Here is a 19,014-nt window from a genome sequence, read left to right as displayed (position 1 = left end):
AACATACGGTCTGTACAGGAGCCCTTATTCAGGTTGAGGAAAATTGTTCTCATTCATAAAGGAATAACGATGATAAATCGGCCCTGCTCTTCCCCCTCCCCGGCGCTGCTGAATGGCCCTTTGTCAGGCGGGGGCCAGCTCTGCCTCCCTGCTGAGTTTCGAACCTTGTGCCCATTTCTCCGAACCAATCGGAAACTAGGAAAGGGGCGGGGACTGGAGATCCATGGTAACATCCCGTTGGCCGGAACCGAGGAGGGGGCGGGGCTAGGTTCGTGCTGCTGCTTCCCTGTGGTGTCTGCCGTGAGAGCGGGACGGGGGAAAAAACGCAGCCGGAACCTGACTCGCCTGGCGGAGGAGGACCGGCGTCATTTGCGGTTTCGCTACCAAGAAGTGACCCTCCGCGCCTCTGTGTATGCCGCTAACCGGGCTGAAATCGCACGGTGAGTGAGGCGGGAAAAGAGGGGGGGTTGGTGGTGGTGAGGTTTCGCGAGGAGCCTAGCTCCGTAGAGCCGGGATGCGGGGCTCGCACTCTCCGGTCGTCGAGGGCTTCTTTACTTCCGTTCAGTTTGATTAACTTTCCGTAACCGACATTGTGGAGGGAATGTAACAATGGACGACTACAAAATGGCGCCTGCTCGCTCCCTAGTCATCGGGTAGCGGCGTGGTGACGTCACTACGGAAGCCTGCGCCGTCCAGTCCGCGCTCTATATAATAGGATGCGGATTTGAGAGCGAGTTCTTGATAACTGATTATCTAGGCTATTTAAAGGAACACTCCATGCCGCTAATACACCGTGTTATGCCTAGCGCAGGGCCTGAGGGGGCCAGAGACTTCCTGTGTCATGCTCCTCCCCCTCAGCCCAGTACTGGGCGGAGCCTATTGGATTATTTTTGCCTGAAATGTTCCTTTTATTACTTTTGAGACAGTTCAAGTGCATTTGATTCTCCTGTCTCCATAGTTTGCTGCAGGATGCTGGTGTCCTGGCCATTTAGTTTGCAGGGGATTACCAAAACTGGATGTGATTGTAACAAACCCTCAGCTGTGAGGAGTGGTTAGGTCACTACCCCCACCCAGTCGCTCAGATTAGGCTACTTTCACACTGGCGTTTTGGTTTCCGTTTGTCAGATCCGTTCAGGGCTCTCACACGCGGTCCAAAACGGATCAGTTTTGCCCTAATGCATCCTGAATGGATAAGGATCCGCTCACAATGCATCAGTTTGCCTCCGTTCCGTCTCCATTCCACTTGCAGTGTTTGGTGTCCGTCTAATGAAACTGAGCCAAACGGATCCGTCCTGACACGCAATGTAAGTCAATGGGGACGGATCTGTTTTCACTGACACAATCAAAAACGGACCCATCCTCTATTGACTTTCACTGGTGTTCAAGACGGATCCGTATCGGCTATGTAATAGATAAGGCCTCATGCACACGATCGTAGGTTTCCCGTATTGCGGATCCGCAATACACGGGCACCACTCAGTGTGCATTCTGCATCACGGATGCGGAACGGAAGCACTACAGAGTGCTTCCGCTGGGTTTCGTCCCGTACTTTCGTTCCACAAAAAGATAGAATGTGTGTAAGATTCCTACTTACCTGCTCCGGTGGTGCATGGTCACATGCAATGCTCCAGCCAATGACTGGCTTCAGCAGTGACGTGATGACGAGCACCACCCGAGCAGGTAAGTAGGAATCTTTTGTTCAGGGGGCACTTCAAACAAAAATCATTATTCCTGGAAAAACTCCTATGAAGGGGTTATACGGGAACTAGATATTGCTGGCTATCCTTAGGATAGGTCATCAATATAGATCAGTGGGGTCCGACACCCCCCGCCGACCAGTTGCTGGCTATCCTTAGGATAGGTCATCAATATAGATCAGTGGGGTCCAACACCCCCGCCAACCAGCTGTTTGAGGGGTCTGCGGCCTCCTCCTAGCTTACTAAACGCGGCGCTGCCCATTGGGGGAGTTTTCACCTTACATTTTCCAAAGGAACTTTCAAAAATGAAAGGTGGAATCTGGTTGCTATGGGTAACTATGCCAATTTTCTTTTACACCAGAATTGATCAATTCTGCCCCCAGAACGATGAACGTGACGTCACTGGCCTAGGGCGACGGGTGGGGGGTGTCGGGAGTCAGACCCCGCTGATCTGATAATGATGAGCTATTCTGAGGAGGCCCCTTTAAAGAATTGAAGTCTTATTTCTCGGGAACGCCACAACCAGTTTCTGCAAGATACGACTGCGAGGACGTGCACTACGGAGCTCGTCTTTGGGCTTTCGGGTCCGCAAAGTATTGGACATGTCCTGTTCTCGGCCGTATCTGTGGGTCGCTGACCCATTCGAGTCAACAGGAATGCACATGGATGGTGCCCGTGCATCGCAGCATCGGCACAGAGCCCTTACATTAATCTGAATGAGCCCTGAGTATCGTTTTAATCAGCAGGATCAACTCTACCTATGCTCGTTTAAAGGTGTCGCTCCTGCATAAAGTCCCCCCTATAAAGAATGTTTCAATGATAACCATAACGCTTCAGAACTGGTCATTACACGGCGATAAAGCGAGTGGAGGTAAATGTCCGATAATCCCTTCTAATACATGGGACGGGTTTCCCCATAGAAGGGTGTGTACTTGCTGAATTTGGCGTTGATTCTTTTCACCTGGTAAATGTCCCCACGTGTCATCCGATTGACCTCCGTAGGTAAGAAAGATGACTGATCCGGCCAAAGAAAGCGCGGCCTGCTGCTCAGAGCGAGGATGGAGGGGACTATACCGACGGCAGGATCCGAACCCTGCGGGGTGCGGGCTTTGTACTGCAGCCTGGGCTTCTGCTATGACGAGCGAGGGGCTGTCTGTCAGTACTGTACCTCTCGCCTTATAAGATGCACCTCTGTTTTAGTGGAGGAAATAAAAAAAAAAAAAAAAAAAAAAAAAAAAAAATTTTTCATTAGACCTCAGATCAGACCACTAATGTTGGGGCTCGATCTGCAAAACACGGATACTGGCCCTGGACCCCTTAAAGTCAATGGGTCTGCAAAAAAAATAATGAATGCAACGCTGACGTCATTTGCGTTTGCGGAGTGCAAAAAGGTTTATTTACACGACCGTATATTTGTGTCCGCGTCCGCAAAATTGCAGAATGGATGCAGACCCATTCACTTCAATGGGGCCGCAAAAGATGCAGACAGCGCTCCGTATGCTGTCCGCTTCCTTCTTTCTGTTCTGCGGCCCCACAAAAAAGCGGAACGTGTCCTGTTCTTGTCCGCAATTGCAAAGAACAGGCATTTCTTTCATAGGGCTGTCTGTTCTGCAAAATGCGGAACCGCAAAAACTGATCTGGTCGTCTGAATGAGCCCTAAAGGTCACTCATGTTGTTCCTGTGAGCGCTGAGTCTCAGTCCATTGAGACCACACCGGTTACTGTGGCGGGCTCTAGCCGTCCGCCATGATGGCACCGCACCCATCAAGGTGAGCATATTGCGCAGTGTCTTTTACTATTGAGTCTAAGGCTACTTTCACACTCGCGTTTGGTGCAGATCCGTCACAAATCTGTACAAACGCATCCGTTCAGATAATACAACCGTCTGCATCCGTCCAGAACGGATCAGTTTCTATTATCTGTAACACAGCCAAAACGGATCTGTCTTGAACACCATTGAAAGTCAATGGAAGACGGATCCGTTTTTCTATTGTGCCAAATTGTGTCAGTGAAAACGGATCCATTCTCATTGACTTACATTGTGCGTCAGGACGGATCCGTTTGGCTCAGTTTAGTTAGATGGACACCAAAACGCAATTGCCTCCAAAGCGAAACAGAGACGGGACGGAGCCAAACTGATGCATTCTGAGCGGATCCTTTTTCATTCAAAATCCGTTTTGGACCGCTTGTGAGAGCCCTGAACGCACCTCGCAAACGGAAAGCCAAAACGCCAGTGTGAAAGTAGCCTAAACCAGCGGGCGGCTCCCCATGTGGCCTCTGGATGTAAATCTGCGCAGTCCTCGTGCTTCCGTGTGTATTTTGTGTATAACGTTTTTATATACCAGAACCTTGTGCACATGGAGTGTTCTTTTTTTCCTTATAGTAAGGTTAGAGGTCATTGTATATGTAGGTCAGTCTATGCAGCAGTACTGTCCCCCCGGCATCCCAGAGCGGAGGATGACCTGTGAGTGGCGGGGCGCCTGGGACCGAGCATCCATCACTGTGTTCTTCTCTCCCTCTGCTATTTGCACAGCGCAGCCTGAGTGACATCATCGTAGCGTCCCCGGCTGAGGTTGGAGCTGATGTAAGTCGGTGTCAGTGCATCACTTTTCTTTAACAATTTTTGTAAAATTTACATTATAGATATGTATATTCTTATTTATTTAATCAATTTTTTTTTATTGAAGAGGACCTGTCACCCCCCTGACATCTGTTTTAGGCCCCCTTCACATATATCAGTCTTGTCAGGCAGAAGAACTGAGCCTGCAGCGATTTTCTGTCCACCGCATCACCACTGAGAGTGGACGAACCCCCCCCCCCCCCCCCCCCCATAGAAAGCTATGGGATCGGTTTGGGCCCTTAGTAACCACGTCAATTCCCCATGCATGTAATCCAATAACTCTGGAGTACAATTCCTCTGTTATTCCTCCTGGAGGTATATGAATGAATCGCCGACCCGGTGTGTCCCTTCTCAGTCTGACGCTGTCCAATCAGTGCTCTGACAGTTGGATTAATAGAGGAATGACACAACATAGCCATAAGGATAGATGCCCAGAATTGTATTGATGTGGGGGATGCAAATAGTTACTAAAACAGACAGGAGAGGTGACAGGTCCTCTTTAAATGTTCTTACTTTCACACGTGAACACGTTAGTGTGTAAAGGCCCATTTACACAGGCCGAGGGTGCGGGCAATTAATGGGAACAAATCGTTTTCTCCTGATAATTGCCTGGTCGTGAGTGGGGGGGGGGGGGGGGGTGCAGAGTCCACCCCACTGCTGAACGGGGATGAATGATCGCAAATGGGATTTTTTCCGTGCAGCAGATCACTGTTTACGCAAGACAACCTGCTGCAGAGAAACAATAATTTCCGTGTCTGCATTAAAGGTGTCGATACCCATTCGGTGGCAGACGGGCCTTCCTTGGATGCTTTTTTCAATAATTGCCCCGTTTGTTAGCCCATGTAAAGGGGCCTTAAACAGGTATTCCCATTTCAGACAATGGGGGCATATCGCTAGGATATGCCCCCATTGTCTGATAGGTGTGGGGAGCACTGTGGCTGGAGGACCTCAGAATTCCCGGGGTCCGTCCACCACCAAGTGCTGCTCCCATAGAAGTGAATGGGAGTGCACCGCGCATGTGCAGCCCATGCTCCCGTTCATTTCTATGGGGCAGATGGCAATAGCCAAGCCAGCGCTCGGCTATTTTCGGCGGCCCTATAGAAATGAATGGAGGGCGGCTGCGCATGCTCAGTGCGCCCTCTGTTCATCTCCCGGCTCCGTTCTCATTGTAGGTGCGGGTCCCAGCGGTGGGACCCGCACCTATCAGACAATGGGGGCATATCCTAGCAATACCCATTGTCTGAGATGGGAAAACCCCTAGAATTTCTTATCTGTTAACGTATACTAAAACCCTGGAAACCTTCCCTGCTCCATTGTAACAACAACCCCCCCTCAGGCTATGACCTTCAGCTAGAGCAGCCTCCCTACATGGGCCCTCAAGTAATGAAGCAGCGACACAGTTCTCCCCTATTATGTAGATTGTAGTGTTAAAACATAGAGGGCATTGTCTGCTTTGTGCAAAAGAGAGACCTGTGGTGGCCGATCATTCTTAGGCTGGGTTCACACGGGCGTTGCGGGTGACATGCGGGAACATGCGCGATTTTTATTTTAATGTGCTTTGCATTTTTTTAAATTTAAGTTTTATTTATTTTTTCTGTTGGGTTTAGGCTGGGTTAAGGTAGTAAACGTGAACACCCGTCCCCACACACGCACACTAAATAAAGTTTTACACACACACACACATTCCCCTATGGCCCGCCAGATGTTCTCAGTCCGAGGAGGCATACACCCTGCTTGTCTGACTCCTAAAGCCCCAGTGAGGACGAGGATGACCCCACTTTCCTCTTGTCATCCGCTTCCTCATCATCTAGTGATGATGATGAGCCCCCAAGGCGGCGGAGATGCCGCCAGGTGGAGCCAGGAGACCCCCATGCCACTAGTATGGGCCACCCTGGGGCTCGTACTAGTTTTCCGGCCCACTAGATAAGTCCACCTGAGTCCCCTACCGATGAACTTGCATGGTGTGCCCCAGAGGATTTTGAGCCTGTGATTCCTGACTTTGTTGGCCAACCAGGAATCCAGACTCCCACAGTTGGCTTCACTGAATATGACTTTTTTTATTTTCAGTGACCACTTTGTAAATCTGGTGGAGCAAACAAACTTGATCGCCTAACAATTCATTCAACATGTTCAAAACCCAGTGTCAGGCAGTACTGGAGTGGGGACGTCCTCTACCAGAACCCACTCTACTATATTGCCATGACAAGTTCCCGTTTTGAGGCCATTCGGAAATGCCTGCATTATGGGAGGAGTTGATCTCTCTGATCAAGTCCTCAAGCCATATAACGCAATGCGCAAAACCAGAGCATGGTACAAAAAAGTAGCGGTCTACTTGGTACAAGTTGCCTTGAACAACTCTTTTGTGCTGTCCCGGAGCGCTGGCAACAATGGGAAATTCCTCCAGTTCTATGAGGCAGTCCTCAAGGCCCTGATTTTTTTCTGACCGGGAAAGAGCAGGCCGGAGTACCTCGGGAACTGTAGGCGCCCGGATCGTCCCTGGCCAACACTTTCCAGGTGTGGTTCACTATACTAGAAAGAAGGGACGGACCCAAAAAAAAGTGCAGAGGGGGGATATGGAAGGACACCACCACTCAGTGTGACACGTGCCCCGATCATCTGGGCCTATGCATTCACAGTTGCTTCAGGAAGTACCACACTTCCATGGAGTACTACATTTATAATCCCCTTCCCCAATTTTAATACTGTTTTGGCCACAGACAATCGCCCAGGGAAAAAAAAAAATATCGCTCTCAGACTTTGGAGACACTAAAACAAAACATTATATTTTTTTTTATATTATTTTGTAAAACAAAAGAAAAGATATACTGTATATTAGTTATCGCCACATCCGTAAGAATCTAAACTATAAAAATAGCACATGACTATGGAGATACTAAAATGTTTTTGGAGTTTCTACTCCTAGGGGTGCATCAGGGGGGCTTCAAATGGGACATGGTGTAAATAAACCAGTCCAGCAAAATCTGCCTTCCAGAAATCATATGGCGTTCCTTTCCTTCTGCGCCCTGCCGTGTGCCCGTACAGTAGTTTACGACCACATATGGGATGTTTCTGCAATAAATATAGCATTTTGTTTGGCTGTTAACCCTTGCTTTGTTACTGGAAAAAATTGCTTAAAATTGAAAATTTGCCCAAAAATTGAAATTCTGAAATTTTATCTCCATTTGCCAATAACTCAGATTTACAAAAAATGGCCTGGTCCTTAAGGTGAAAATGAGCCGGGGGTTAAAGGGCATCTGTCAGCAGTTTTGTACCTATGACACTGGCTGACCTGTTACATGTGCGCTTGGCAGCTGAAGGCATCTGTGTTGGTCCAATGTTGATACGTGCCCGCATTGCTGAGGAAAATGATGTTTTATTATATGCAAATGAACATCTAGGAGCAACGGGGGCGTTGTCATTACACCTAGAGGCTCTGCTCTCTGCAACCTCTGCACTTTGACAGGGCCAGGCAGTGTAATGTGATCACACCTGACCCTGTCAATCACAGTGCAGGAGTGGCAGAGAGCAGAGCCTCTAGGTGTAATGAAAACGCCCCCGTTGCTCATTTGCATATAGTAAAACATCATTTTCCTCAGCAATACGGGCACATATGAACATGGGACCAACACAGATGCCTTCAGCTGCCAAGCGCACATGTAACAGGTCAGCCAGTGTCCTAGGTACAAAACTGCTGACAGATGCCCTTTTTAACATAAACGTTTTTTTGTGTAGGTTAAACATAAGACAAAAATGTGATGTGAACCCAGCCTAAGAAACAGAAGATTAAAGGGAACCTGTCACCAGCAACCCGACTACCAAACGGTTTGCATAGCTGTGGTTCACCTGATTAATATATGGGTCATGTGATGGCTACAGCCAATGAGTGGACACGGGTGACGTGTCACCAGGTCATGTGACATGTCTCTGTTGCGGCCGTTCTTTGACTGCAGTGGTCATGTGACTCTTGTTAAACTGGATGTTGACGCAGGGATACCAGGACCTGCAGAGCCAGCAGGGCAACGATGGAGCCAGGACCCGGCAGCAGATATCAGGGAGTAAAGATTACCACTGTGGGCACGCTGGGGGGGTCTGTATGCTACTTTATAAGAAAATTGACCAAGAATGCATGGCAGCCCAGCAATTGGCTTGGGCAGTATTTGTAGGATTACTTTCTTACAATTCTGTCTTGGGGGTGCTTCAGGTTTGGAAAGTACAGGGCTCTGCAATAGTCTATTGATTAATGTATATATGGACTTAAAGAGGACCTTTCACCTGGAAAAACATTGTGAACTAAGTATCATGACATATACAGCGGCGCCCAGGGATCTCACTGCACTTACTATTATCCCTGGGCGCCGCTCCGTTCTCCCGTTATGTCCTCCGGTATGTTCGGGGACTTGGTTATAGTAGGCGGAGACTGCCCTTGTTCTGCTGGGCGTCTCCTTCTCCTAGGCTGTAGCGCTGGCCAATCGCAGCACACAGCTCACAGCCTGGGAGAAAAAACCTCCCAGGCTGTGAGCTCTGCGATTGGCCAGCGCTACAGCCTAGGAGAAGGAGACGCCCAGCAGAACAAGGGCAGTCTCCGCCTACTATAACCAAGTCCCCGAACATACCGGAGGACATAACGGGAGAACGGAGCGGCGCCCAGGGATAATAGTAAGTGCAGTGAGATCCCTGGGCGCCGCTGTATATGTCATGATACTTAGTTCACAATGTTTTTCCAGGTGAAAGGTCCTCTTTAAAGGGGTTGACTCATCATGGACAATGGGGGCATCCCTTGTCTTATAGGTGTAGGTCCCACTTTTGGGACCCGCACCTATATCGAGAACAGAGCATTGCAAATGAAGGAGGGTGCATGCGCCGCTGCCCTCCATTAATTTTCTATGGGGCCAGTGAAAATAGCCGAGCACTGGCTCGGCTATTTCAGTCGACCCCATAGAAATGAATGGAAGCGCGCGGTACGCTTCCATTAACTTCTGTGGGGAAGTCTGCTTGGTGGTGGCGGCCGGACCGGAGTCCCTACAGCCACCACCTTGTGGGGTTCCGTTCTCTATATAGGTGTGGGTCCCAGCATTGGGACCCACACCTATAAGACAGTGGGGGCATATCCTAGCGATATTCCCCCATTGTCCATGATAAGACAACCCCTTTAAGTGTACAGCTGTGGAAGTAATGGGAGGTGTGGATTACCAGTTAGGCCAGACGAGCCAGTTGAATGTGATAAACTTGCAGGGTGTGGCAGTGACAGGTCCTGTTCTGACCTCCGCTCCTCTGACAGGATCACACAGCATTAGGCCTCCTGCACACGAACGTGTGCGCCCCTTGGCCGTGCTACAGCCGGCAAATTGCGGGCCGCAATGCACGAACACCGACCGTAGTGCAGCAGGTCACGGACCCATTCACGTTAATGGGTCCACGATCTGCCCGTTCCGCAAAAAGATAGGACATGTTCTATCTTTTTGCGCAACTGCAGTACAGGACGAAACCCCTCCGTAGTGCTTCCGTTCCGGATTTGCAGACCCATTGAAGTGAATGGGTCCGCATCTGTGATGCGGAATGCCCACGGAACGGCGCCCATGTAATACGGCAACAGGCCTTATCCTGATTTACAGTGCCTTGCAAAAGTATTCACACACCCCACCCCCCTTGACTTTTCTTCGTATTTTGATGCCTCACAACCTGGAATTAACACGTATTATTTGATTTAATTTACAGAACATGCCCACAACTTTGAAGATGTTTTTACTTATTTTTATTGTGAAGCAAACAACAAATTGGACAAAATCGCCAAGTCAATGTGCAGAACTATTCACCCCCCTAAAGTCAGTACTTTGTAGAGCCACCTTTTGCAGCAATCACAGCTTCAAGTCACTTTGGATAAGTCTCTATGAGCAGTCGCCACATCTTACCGCTGGGATTTTTGCCCATTCCTCCTTGCAGAACTGCCCCAGCTCCTTCAGGTTGGATGGTTTGCGCTTGTGAACAGCAATCTCTAAGTCTGACCACAGATGTTCTATTGGATTGAGATCTGGGCTGTGACTCGGCCATTCCAACACATTTACATGTTTCCCCTTAAACCTCTCAAGTGCTGCTTTAGCCGTGTGTTTGGGGTCATTGTCCTGCTGGAAGGTGAACCTCTGTCATAGCCTCAGATCACACACAGAGTGGTACAGGTTTTGCTCAAGAATATCCCTGTATTTATCACCATCCATCTTTCCCTCAACTCTCACCAGTTTCCCAGTCCCATCCTCCCAGCATGATGCTGCCACCACCAGGTCTCACTGTGGGGATGGTGTTCTTGGGGTGATGTGTTGGGTTTGCGCCAGACACATTGTTTTTTTTTTTATGGCCGAAAAGTTCAATTAGTCTCATCAGACCAGAGCACCTTCCTCCATACATTTTGGGAGTCTCCCAGATGCCTTTTCCCAAACTCGCAACGTGACTGTTTTTAGCTGAAAGTAATGGCTTTCTTCTGGCCACTCTGCCATAAAGCCCAACTCTATGGAGCGTATGGCTTATTGTCGTCCTATGTACAGATACTCCAGTCTCTGCTGTGGAACTCTGCAGCTCCTCCAGGGTTACCTTAGGTCTCTGTGCTGCCTCTCTGATTAATGCCCTCCTTGCCCGGTCCGTGAGTTTTGGTGGGTGGCCGTCTCTTGGCAGGTTTGCTGTTGTGCCATGTTCTTTCCATTTGGTTATAATAGATTTGATGGTGCTCCTGGAGATCATCAAGGTTTTGGATACTTTTTTATCACCTAACCCTGACTTGTACTTCACAACAACATTGTCCCTTACTTGTTTGGAGAGTTCCTTGGTCTTCATGGCAGTGTTTGGTTAGTGATGCCTCTTGCTTAGGTGTTGCAGCCTCTGGGGGCCTTTCAAAATGTATGTATATGTAATGACAGATCATGTGACACTTAGATGGCACACAGGTGACCTCATTTCACTAATTATGTGACTTCTGAAGGTAATTAGTAGCACCAGAGCTTTTTATGGGCTTCCTAACAAAGGGGGTGAATACATACGCACATGGCAATTTTCTGTTTTCTATTTCCAAACAATAGTTTTATTTATATATATTTTTCTCATTTCACTTGACTAACTCAGACTATTGTGTTCTGATCCATCACATACATTCAGATTAACAAAACATTGAACTTAAGGCTGTAATGTAACAAAACACGGAAAAAGTCAAGGGGGTGAATACTTTGGCAAGGCACTGTATAAGGTCTCTTGCACACAAACGTATTTTATATCCGTTCGGTTTTTGCGGTTTCAGTTTGCGATCCATATGTGTATTCATTTCAATGGTTCCACACAAAAAAACGGAAGGCACTCTGTGTGCCTTCCGTTTACGTATTTCCGTTCCGCTAAGAGGTAGAACGTGTCCTATTATTGTCTGCATAACGGATGAGGATAGTACTGTTCTATTAGGGACCAGTTGTTCCGTTCCACAAACAACGGAATGCACGCGGATGTCATCCGTATTTTTTGCGGACCGCAAAATACAGAAAATGACATACAGTTGTGTGCAAGAGGCCTAAGGCTGTGTCCCTGTTAGACCTGTATCTACTGAATTACAGTGACGGATTCCAGGTCTCGCAGGGACACGCGGCATTATAAAGCCTCATGTAGACGGCTGTGTCCATAACTAGGGTACCGGCCGCGTGCACTCCACATTTTGTGGAACGGTACTTCCTGTTAAAATAACAAAATGCAGATCGGATACGGCCCAAAACCATGGTCATGTGCATGAGCCCTAATGCAGGTAGCGGAGATCGGAACGGGACCTCGCGCTGCGAGTTTGTGACACGGAACTCACTCTTCTGTGTTCACAGATTCTCAGGATTGGCATAAAGCAAGAGCAGTGGTCAGCAACCTCATGGCACTCTAGCTGTTGTGAAACTACAACTCCCAGCATGCTCCCATCCCTTTTATGGGAATTCCAATAACAGTTAAAGAAGTGTGCGTGCTGGGATTTGTGGTTTCACAACAGCTGGAGTGCCGGAGGTTGCTGACTGCTGTGCCCCTAATGCCCAATGGGCAGGTAACTGATCCAGAATGGACATGGCAGTTGGGCATATCCTGAAAGTCAGATTAGTGGAGGTCCACTTCTGGTCTCATATGGGTGCCTTGTTTCATCGCAGAGGAGGCAGTTCATTGAAAGGGGTTTTCCAAGACTTATACACTGGATAGGTCATCAGTATCTAATTGGCGAGGGACCATTCCTTCTCGCAGCTTTCCCTAGGCCACGTCCATGGTTCACATGGCCTAGGCCTGTGATGGCTAACCTCCGGCACTCCAGCTCTGGTAAAGCTACAACTCCCAAGATGCACACTTGCTTGCCTGTTCCCAGAACTTCATAAAAATAAATGGAGCGTGCTGGGAGTCATAGTTTCACCACAGCTGGAGTGCCGGAGGTTAACCATCACTGGCCTAGGTGCAGCTCGGCCCTATTCAAGTGATTGGGGCCGAACTGCAATACCAAGCACTGCCACTATACAATGTACAGCACTGTGCTACTTCGAGGGTGGGGGTCCCGGATGTTGGACCCCCACCAATCAGATACTGATGACATGTCCAGAGGATAGGTAATCGGTTTTTAAATCTCGGAAAAACCTTTTGAAATGAATGGAAGCGATGGAAACCCCATGAGAGTGCCTGTAGCCAATGCAGCCAGATGTGTCTATTGCTGTTTTATGTGACGTATGAAATCTTCTGTTTTGCTGCAGGATTATTGCACTAACCGGTGTATTCTCATTTTCTGTTTAGTGCAGAATTAATGCTGTGGCGTTTCCTGATGCCTTATCATTTAGAAACGCTCTTCTCATGTGAGGATCATCCATAGTGCTTAATTGTGCCGTGGATCGAGGATCTCTAAAGCAGCATGCATCCTCCAGTGCAGACTTTATTAATCAGGACCAAAGTTGTTTGCCACTTTTCTTTCCTACAATGTGCTGCCGCAGTACACACACGAAGAAAACATTGTAATTGCCTTCTAAAGAGGTATACGTTTATTTTAGAGCATACGTGGTTGTGATTGCCTTGGCAGCCATCGTCTCCGTATACGTCTGCTGCTCTGCCAATGTCGTTGTGTAGCACGTGTGTGATATGGAATTCGTGCCCTCGTTAACACCTCTCCTCCTCCGTTTCCACCCTTACAGGGCATCATGTTCACTCGAGGAATGAAGAGAAAGTGCTTTGATCCAGAAGCCATTGACGGGTCCTTGGTCGATGTAAAGACTCATCCGTCCTATACCCTGGAACGTCAGTCCATGTTGGACATGTCGCTAGTGAAGCTTCAGCTGTGCCACATGCTGGTAGAGCCAAACCTCTGCCGTTCAGTGCTCATCGCCAACACGGTGAGGCAGATACAAGAGGAGATGACTCAAGACGGCAGCTGGCAGTTATTTTACGCACAGCAAATTGATCCCCCGGCCCCCTCGGATCGTCTCGTTTCGACAGAAATTCTGTGTCGCTCTTCCAAGGATCAAGCCGAAGAGAAATGCTCTGAAGAGGCCTATATTACATACAGCGAGGAGCTGGAGGTTCAAGAGACTCAGGAGATTTCTGAGCTCTCGACGGTCCCTTCGGTTAAAGTGGTGCAGAACGCGGCGTCCGGCCTCTGGGAGGAGGAAAGTCCGCAGGAAAACCGAGCAAACCTTCAAAAATCCATAGACCATATATTTGAAACCCTGGAAGGGAGAAACACCAATTCCATGGAAGACTTGTTTTCCGAGGTGGACACCTCTTATTACGACCTTGATACTGTGCTGACTGGGATGATGGGGAATTCTAAGCTGGGCCACTGCGATGTGCTTGAGAGCTTGTCCCAGTCCGCCGCGCCCACTCACTGCAAGGCAGAGCTCAACGAGATTGATCACGTTGTGGAGATTCTTGTCGAATCTTGAAGGTGATCTCCCATTATGCATGACGGCGTGTTTCTGGGTGATTTCCATCTTCAGTCGCCCCTCTTCTGCCAGGTTATTGCAGCCAATGTACTTTCCACCAGAGGTTGGCACCTACCTAGGCTCCTCTGTCTAGGGAATATATTTCCTGCCTAGGCAGGCAGGCTCGTCATTCAGTCTACCTCTATGGCGGCCATAGTGGAAGTGGTTCTCGTTCCGAAAGCCCCTCGTGTACCATCTTGACCAGTCTCTTACATGACATTGTGTTTATCTCCAGCATCCTGTATCTGTGATGCTAATAAAGGGAATGTATGAGATTTGGGGGAGGGAAGAACATGGCTGCTTTCTTCCAAAAAGGGCGCCATGTGTGTCCACAGGCCGCGTCAGGTATGTCGGCTTAGAGCTGCATTACCAGATACAAGCCACTGGACAAGAGGGACGCTGTTTTTGTAGAGAAGCAGCCATGTTTTTCATACAGACCCTTTTAAAATGTAACGGTTATATGAAATTATCACACAAAGCTGTAAACCAGTGGTGTCCAGCTCTCCAGCTATTACAGCTCCTGGCATGCTGGGTGTTGTAGTTTCACAATAGCTGAGGAGCCACAGGTTGGAGACCACTGTTTTCGACCATGTCATTAAAGGGGTTGTCTCACTTCAGAAAATGGCTTTTATCATGTGGACCAAGTCATTACAAGGTGCCTACTAATGTGTAGTGATTGTCCATATTGCCTCCTTTGCTGGCTTGATTCATTTTTCCATCTCATTATACACGGTTTGTATCCAGGGGTTAAGACCACCCTGCAATCCAGCAGCGGTGGTCGTGCTGGCGTATACTACAGGAAAAAGCACCAGAACCATGGGAGTGCGCATAGGCACGCTTCCATCCCTGCCACCTCGTACCTGCGCTACAGCCGTAACCATGGAAACAAACCATGTATAATGTGATGAAAAAATGAATCCAGCCAACAAAGGAGACAATATGGACAATAACAATACATTAGTAAGTACCTTGTATTAAAGGGTTTCTGTCACCAGAATTAACCCTATTAAACTGGCAGACATTGGCGACGTGCTAATATCAGCAGACCCCAACTCTCCTAACCGTATGCTTATGCTAATTGGCCTCTAGGAGGAGCGGGGGGGGGGGGGGGGGGGGGGCGTTGCTCCTGCTCCTAGAGGCTCCGTTCGCCCAACTCAAGTACGCCCTGTCGTGCAAGATTGACCGGGCCAGGCAGCGTTGGTCTCCTCCTGTCAGCCCTGTGTGCTGGGACTGCGCAGGCGCGAGATTTATCCAGCGCATAGGGCCAGCAGGAGAAGACTAACGCTGGCCCTGTCAATCAATGACGGCGGGGCGTGACTTGAGGTGGGTGAACAGAGCCTCTAGGAGCAGGAGCAACCCTCTGCCCCCCCGCTGCTCCTATAGGCTAACTAGCATATCACCAAAGTTCAAATTGTGCAGTAACGGGGGCATCCATAAGCATAAGATTAGGAGAGTTGGGGTCTGCTGACATTAGCACATTGCTAATGTCAGCCAGTTTAATAGGGTTAATTCTGGTGACAGAAACCCTTTAACTTTCTCTACATGATAAATGCCATTTGCTGAAGTGAGAGGACCCCTTTAAGGGAGTTTTTCCTTTATAATTTCCACAGGATAGGTGATAAGCATCTGATCGTTGGGAGTTCATCTCTTTGGGATCCCCTCCGGTCACACATGCACATTACTCAGTTTATGAGATAGCCGAGAACTGTTATTTTCAATCTCTCGGTCACACAGACATTACTTGTTCGCATGCTTGACCATTCAAATGGGTGGGGGGCATCGGAAGCCTCGCGATCAATGGGTATGCAAAATATGGATTTTCTTATTGTTATACCAGCCATATATTTGTCAGTGGCACAATTATTTAGTATTTTTTTATTTTTTTCCCCCCATTCATCCACCATAGTGCATCGGTCCCCAACCTGCGCTCTCCGCCTGTTGTGAATGCTGGGAGTTCTACTTTTACAACAGCCGGGGTGACAGGTTGCAGATGTCTTTCCTAGAGGGTAATGTAAAGTTACACCAATGACGTCCATGTCTGTTACTACTTTTTCTAGTTACACTAATCTGCAGTATTTATTTTATAGTCTTTCTAGTTTTTTAATTTTAATCCAATATTTATTTTATTTTGTTACTACCATATATATATTTTTTTTATTTCTATAGCACACGGTTAACGGCCCATGTACACGGGGCAGCTTAATTCCGGTCATGTAAAACATATTTTTGCGTCACGTTTAGCCTCTCTGTGCAGAGAGCGAGCGCCCTGTGCAGATCCCGGTGTGCCACTCACATGGTGCCGGTATTAATCGGCCCTTTTTGTGTATGATTTGCAACCAACGTGCAGTACAAATGATTGACGTTGTCCACCTTTTTCCCCAGTGTCTTGTAGACAAATCCAAGGTGATTGGATAGTGCCACCTGTGTAATTGGGCCTAAGTTCTTGTTCACATATTACAGTTCTGCAGGAAAGTGTAATAGTGAGAAATGGATTTGACTGTAAAAAAAAAAAAAAACAATGTCTTTTTATACTTTTTCACTGTTTAGGATCCACTTCTGGCTATTTCGACTGCACAGTGTGAACAGGGTGTTAAGACTGACTCAACTGACCTGTTTATTGCAACATAAATTACAGAAGGACATTTCAAATATGTGCAAATTGTAATGTTAAAGGGGTATTGCAGCCATCATTAAAGGGCTTGTCTGGGACTTAAAGGGCATCTGTCAGCAGATTTGTACCTATGACACCGGCTGACCTGTTACATGTGCGCTTGGCAGCTGAAGGCATCTGTGTTGGTCCCATGTTCATATGTGCCCGCATTGCTGAGAAAAATCATGTTTTAATATATGCAAATGAGCTTCTAGGAGCAAATGGGGCGTTGCCATTACAGAGAGAGCTGAGCCCGTTGCTCCTAGAGGCTCATTTGCATATATTAAAACATCATATTTCTCAGCAGTGCGGACACATATGAACATGGGACCAACACAGATGCCTTCAGCTGCCGAGTGCACATGTAACGGGTCAGCCAGTGTCATGGGGACTAATCTGCTGACAGATGCCCTTTTAAATGTTGATGACCTATGCTCAGGATAGGTCATAAATATCAGATCGGTGGGGGTCCGACTCCCAGCATTCCCACTGGTCAGCTGTTTGAAGAGGCCGTGGTGCTGCCATGAGTGATGTAGCCACTTCATAGAATACTAAGCACAGCGCTGTACAATGTATAGTGGCTGTGCTTAAACGCTATGTACACCTTTTGGGAGCAATTTTGGTCTTTATTAAAAAAAAATATTTAGCCGTTCTGTCACAAAGGGTTAACAGCTTTTCTAAACTGTGTGAATCGTACCTCCACTTTCACTTTGTGCCAGTCGATTTATAATCATTATCTCTCGATTATTAAAAGGCTATAAACACTTATTTAAGCCACATTCTTATCAGTAACATAAGAAGAATTGGGCCCTAATGAGTATTTACAAAGTCAGAGATGAGGAGCCGTCGGCTGAGCTGCCCGCAGATCCCGCTACTAGAGAATCTCAAGGCTGTACAGAGAAAGGGGCTCAAAATATTTAATAAAGACCAACCGAAAAAAATGAAAGAAGAAAAAAAAAAAATCGCCCTAAAGGTGTGCATAGCCTTTTAAGTCCCATTCACTTGAATGGGACTGAGCTGCGCTAAGGCCGTGTAATGGAAAGGGCCACACCGCTCGCCCAAGCACAGCGGCCCCTCCCAGCAGCTGATCTGCACGATTGTCTAGAGTCTGCTATTGTAACCGGAGGATGGCCCATCTCAGACTTCAACATATCGCATGGGTATGCGATCAATGTCCGATAGCTATAGGTCCCAGAGGGTGGTGCTTGCATGGTTTGCTGTCCCTTCACCTTGGGGCCCCAGTTTATAGAAAAAAGAGCGAGTCCCAGAGGTTGGGCTCACAACTATCTGACTTTAGTAGCATATCCTAGCAATATATCATCAATGTCCTAGATGAGACAACCCCTTTAAGTCCCAGAAAACCTCTTTAATCACATCTCCATTTGCTCTGTTGTCCGGGTTTAGAGCTGAAGCCGGACTTATCCCCATTTTCACCCCGGCAGCCCCCCTGACAGGAGCATCGGAGCAGGGACATAACCGTAAACGTGACTCGTACTTATACATTCGTTATAGAGTGTATCTTACTCTTAGTTCCTAAGGATCTCCTATATGTACAGGATTTTAGATTTTAGTAATGCTTGTTTTGTTTTGTTTTGCGGGGTTACGTTTTCAAGCAGATACATATTTTTTTTTATGCATTACCTCTTCAGATACTGAGCTCAGAATGCTGTTTCTTCAGCAGATATAGTCACATTATTAGCCCAGCTTCTTATAATGGTATTAAACTGGTGCCTTGGGCATCTACTTTAAAGGGACACTAAAGTAAAAATAAAAGGAAAAAATGAATTTGATTATTGTGATATTTATCTCTCGGACCGCCCATAATGAAATTCAAATGGTGGAAACGGTTCTATATAGTTTTCTATATGTCTCCCTCCTATATTGTTTGTACTCGGTGGAAGGGGGTCCGGCCTAGACTGCTCTCCGCACTGGAGACCAAGCAAATGAATTCTTCTCCCCACCTTAGGCCTCATGCACAGGACCGTGTCACGGATCGGCAAAATACAGATGCCTTCCCTGTTGAATCCGCATTTTTCTCACACCACCACTAGAAATGACTGTTCTCACCCGCTACACGGACAAGAATAGGACATGTTCT

At 47.7% G+C, this 19,014-nt stretch overlaps 1 protein-coding gene across 3 annotated transcripts; it reads left to right on the top strand.

Moving 5' to 3' along the window:
- The first annotated feature begins 263 nt into the window (after positions 1-263).
- On the top strand, positions 264-15,187 carry LOC122922295 (cell division cycle-associated protein 4-like). 3 transcript variants are annotated; one of them, XM_044272859.1, is made up of 3 exons: positions 264-440; positions 13,094-13,322; positions 13,481-15,187. In XM_044272859.1, the coding sequence occupies exon 3, from the start codon at positions 13,487-13,489 to the stop codon at positions 14,225-14,227; it is 741 nt and encodes a 246-aa protein (XP_044128794.1). In that variant the 5' UTR covers positions 264-440; positions 13,094-13,322; positions 13,481-13,486; the 3' UTR covers positions 14,228-15,187. The 3 variants fall into 3 exon arrangements, with proteins under 3 accessions (XP_044128794.1, XP_044128793.1, XP_044128792.1); XM_044272858.1 differs by having other exon boundaries at positions 13,089-13,322; XM_044272857.1 differs by lacking the exon at positions 13,094-13,322.
- The last annotated feature ends 3,827 nt before the right edge of the window (positions 15,188-19,014 follow it).

The sequence above is a fragment of the Bufo gargarizans genome, unplaced genomic scaffold (assembly GCF_014858855.1).
Source record: "Bufo gargarizans isolate SCDJY-AF-19 unplaced genomic scaffold, ASM1485885v1 fragScaff_scaffold_13_pilon, whole genome shotgun sequence".
NCBI lineage: Eukaryota > Metazoa > Chordata > Amphibia > Anura > Bufonidae > Bufo > Bufo gargarizans.
Note: the sequence above shows the minus strand (reverse complement) of the source record. Positions and strands in the feature narration are given on the sequence as shown.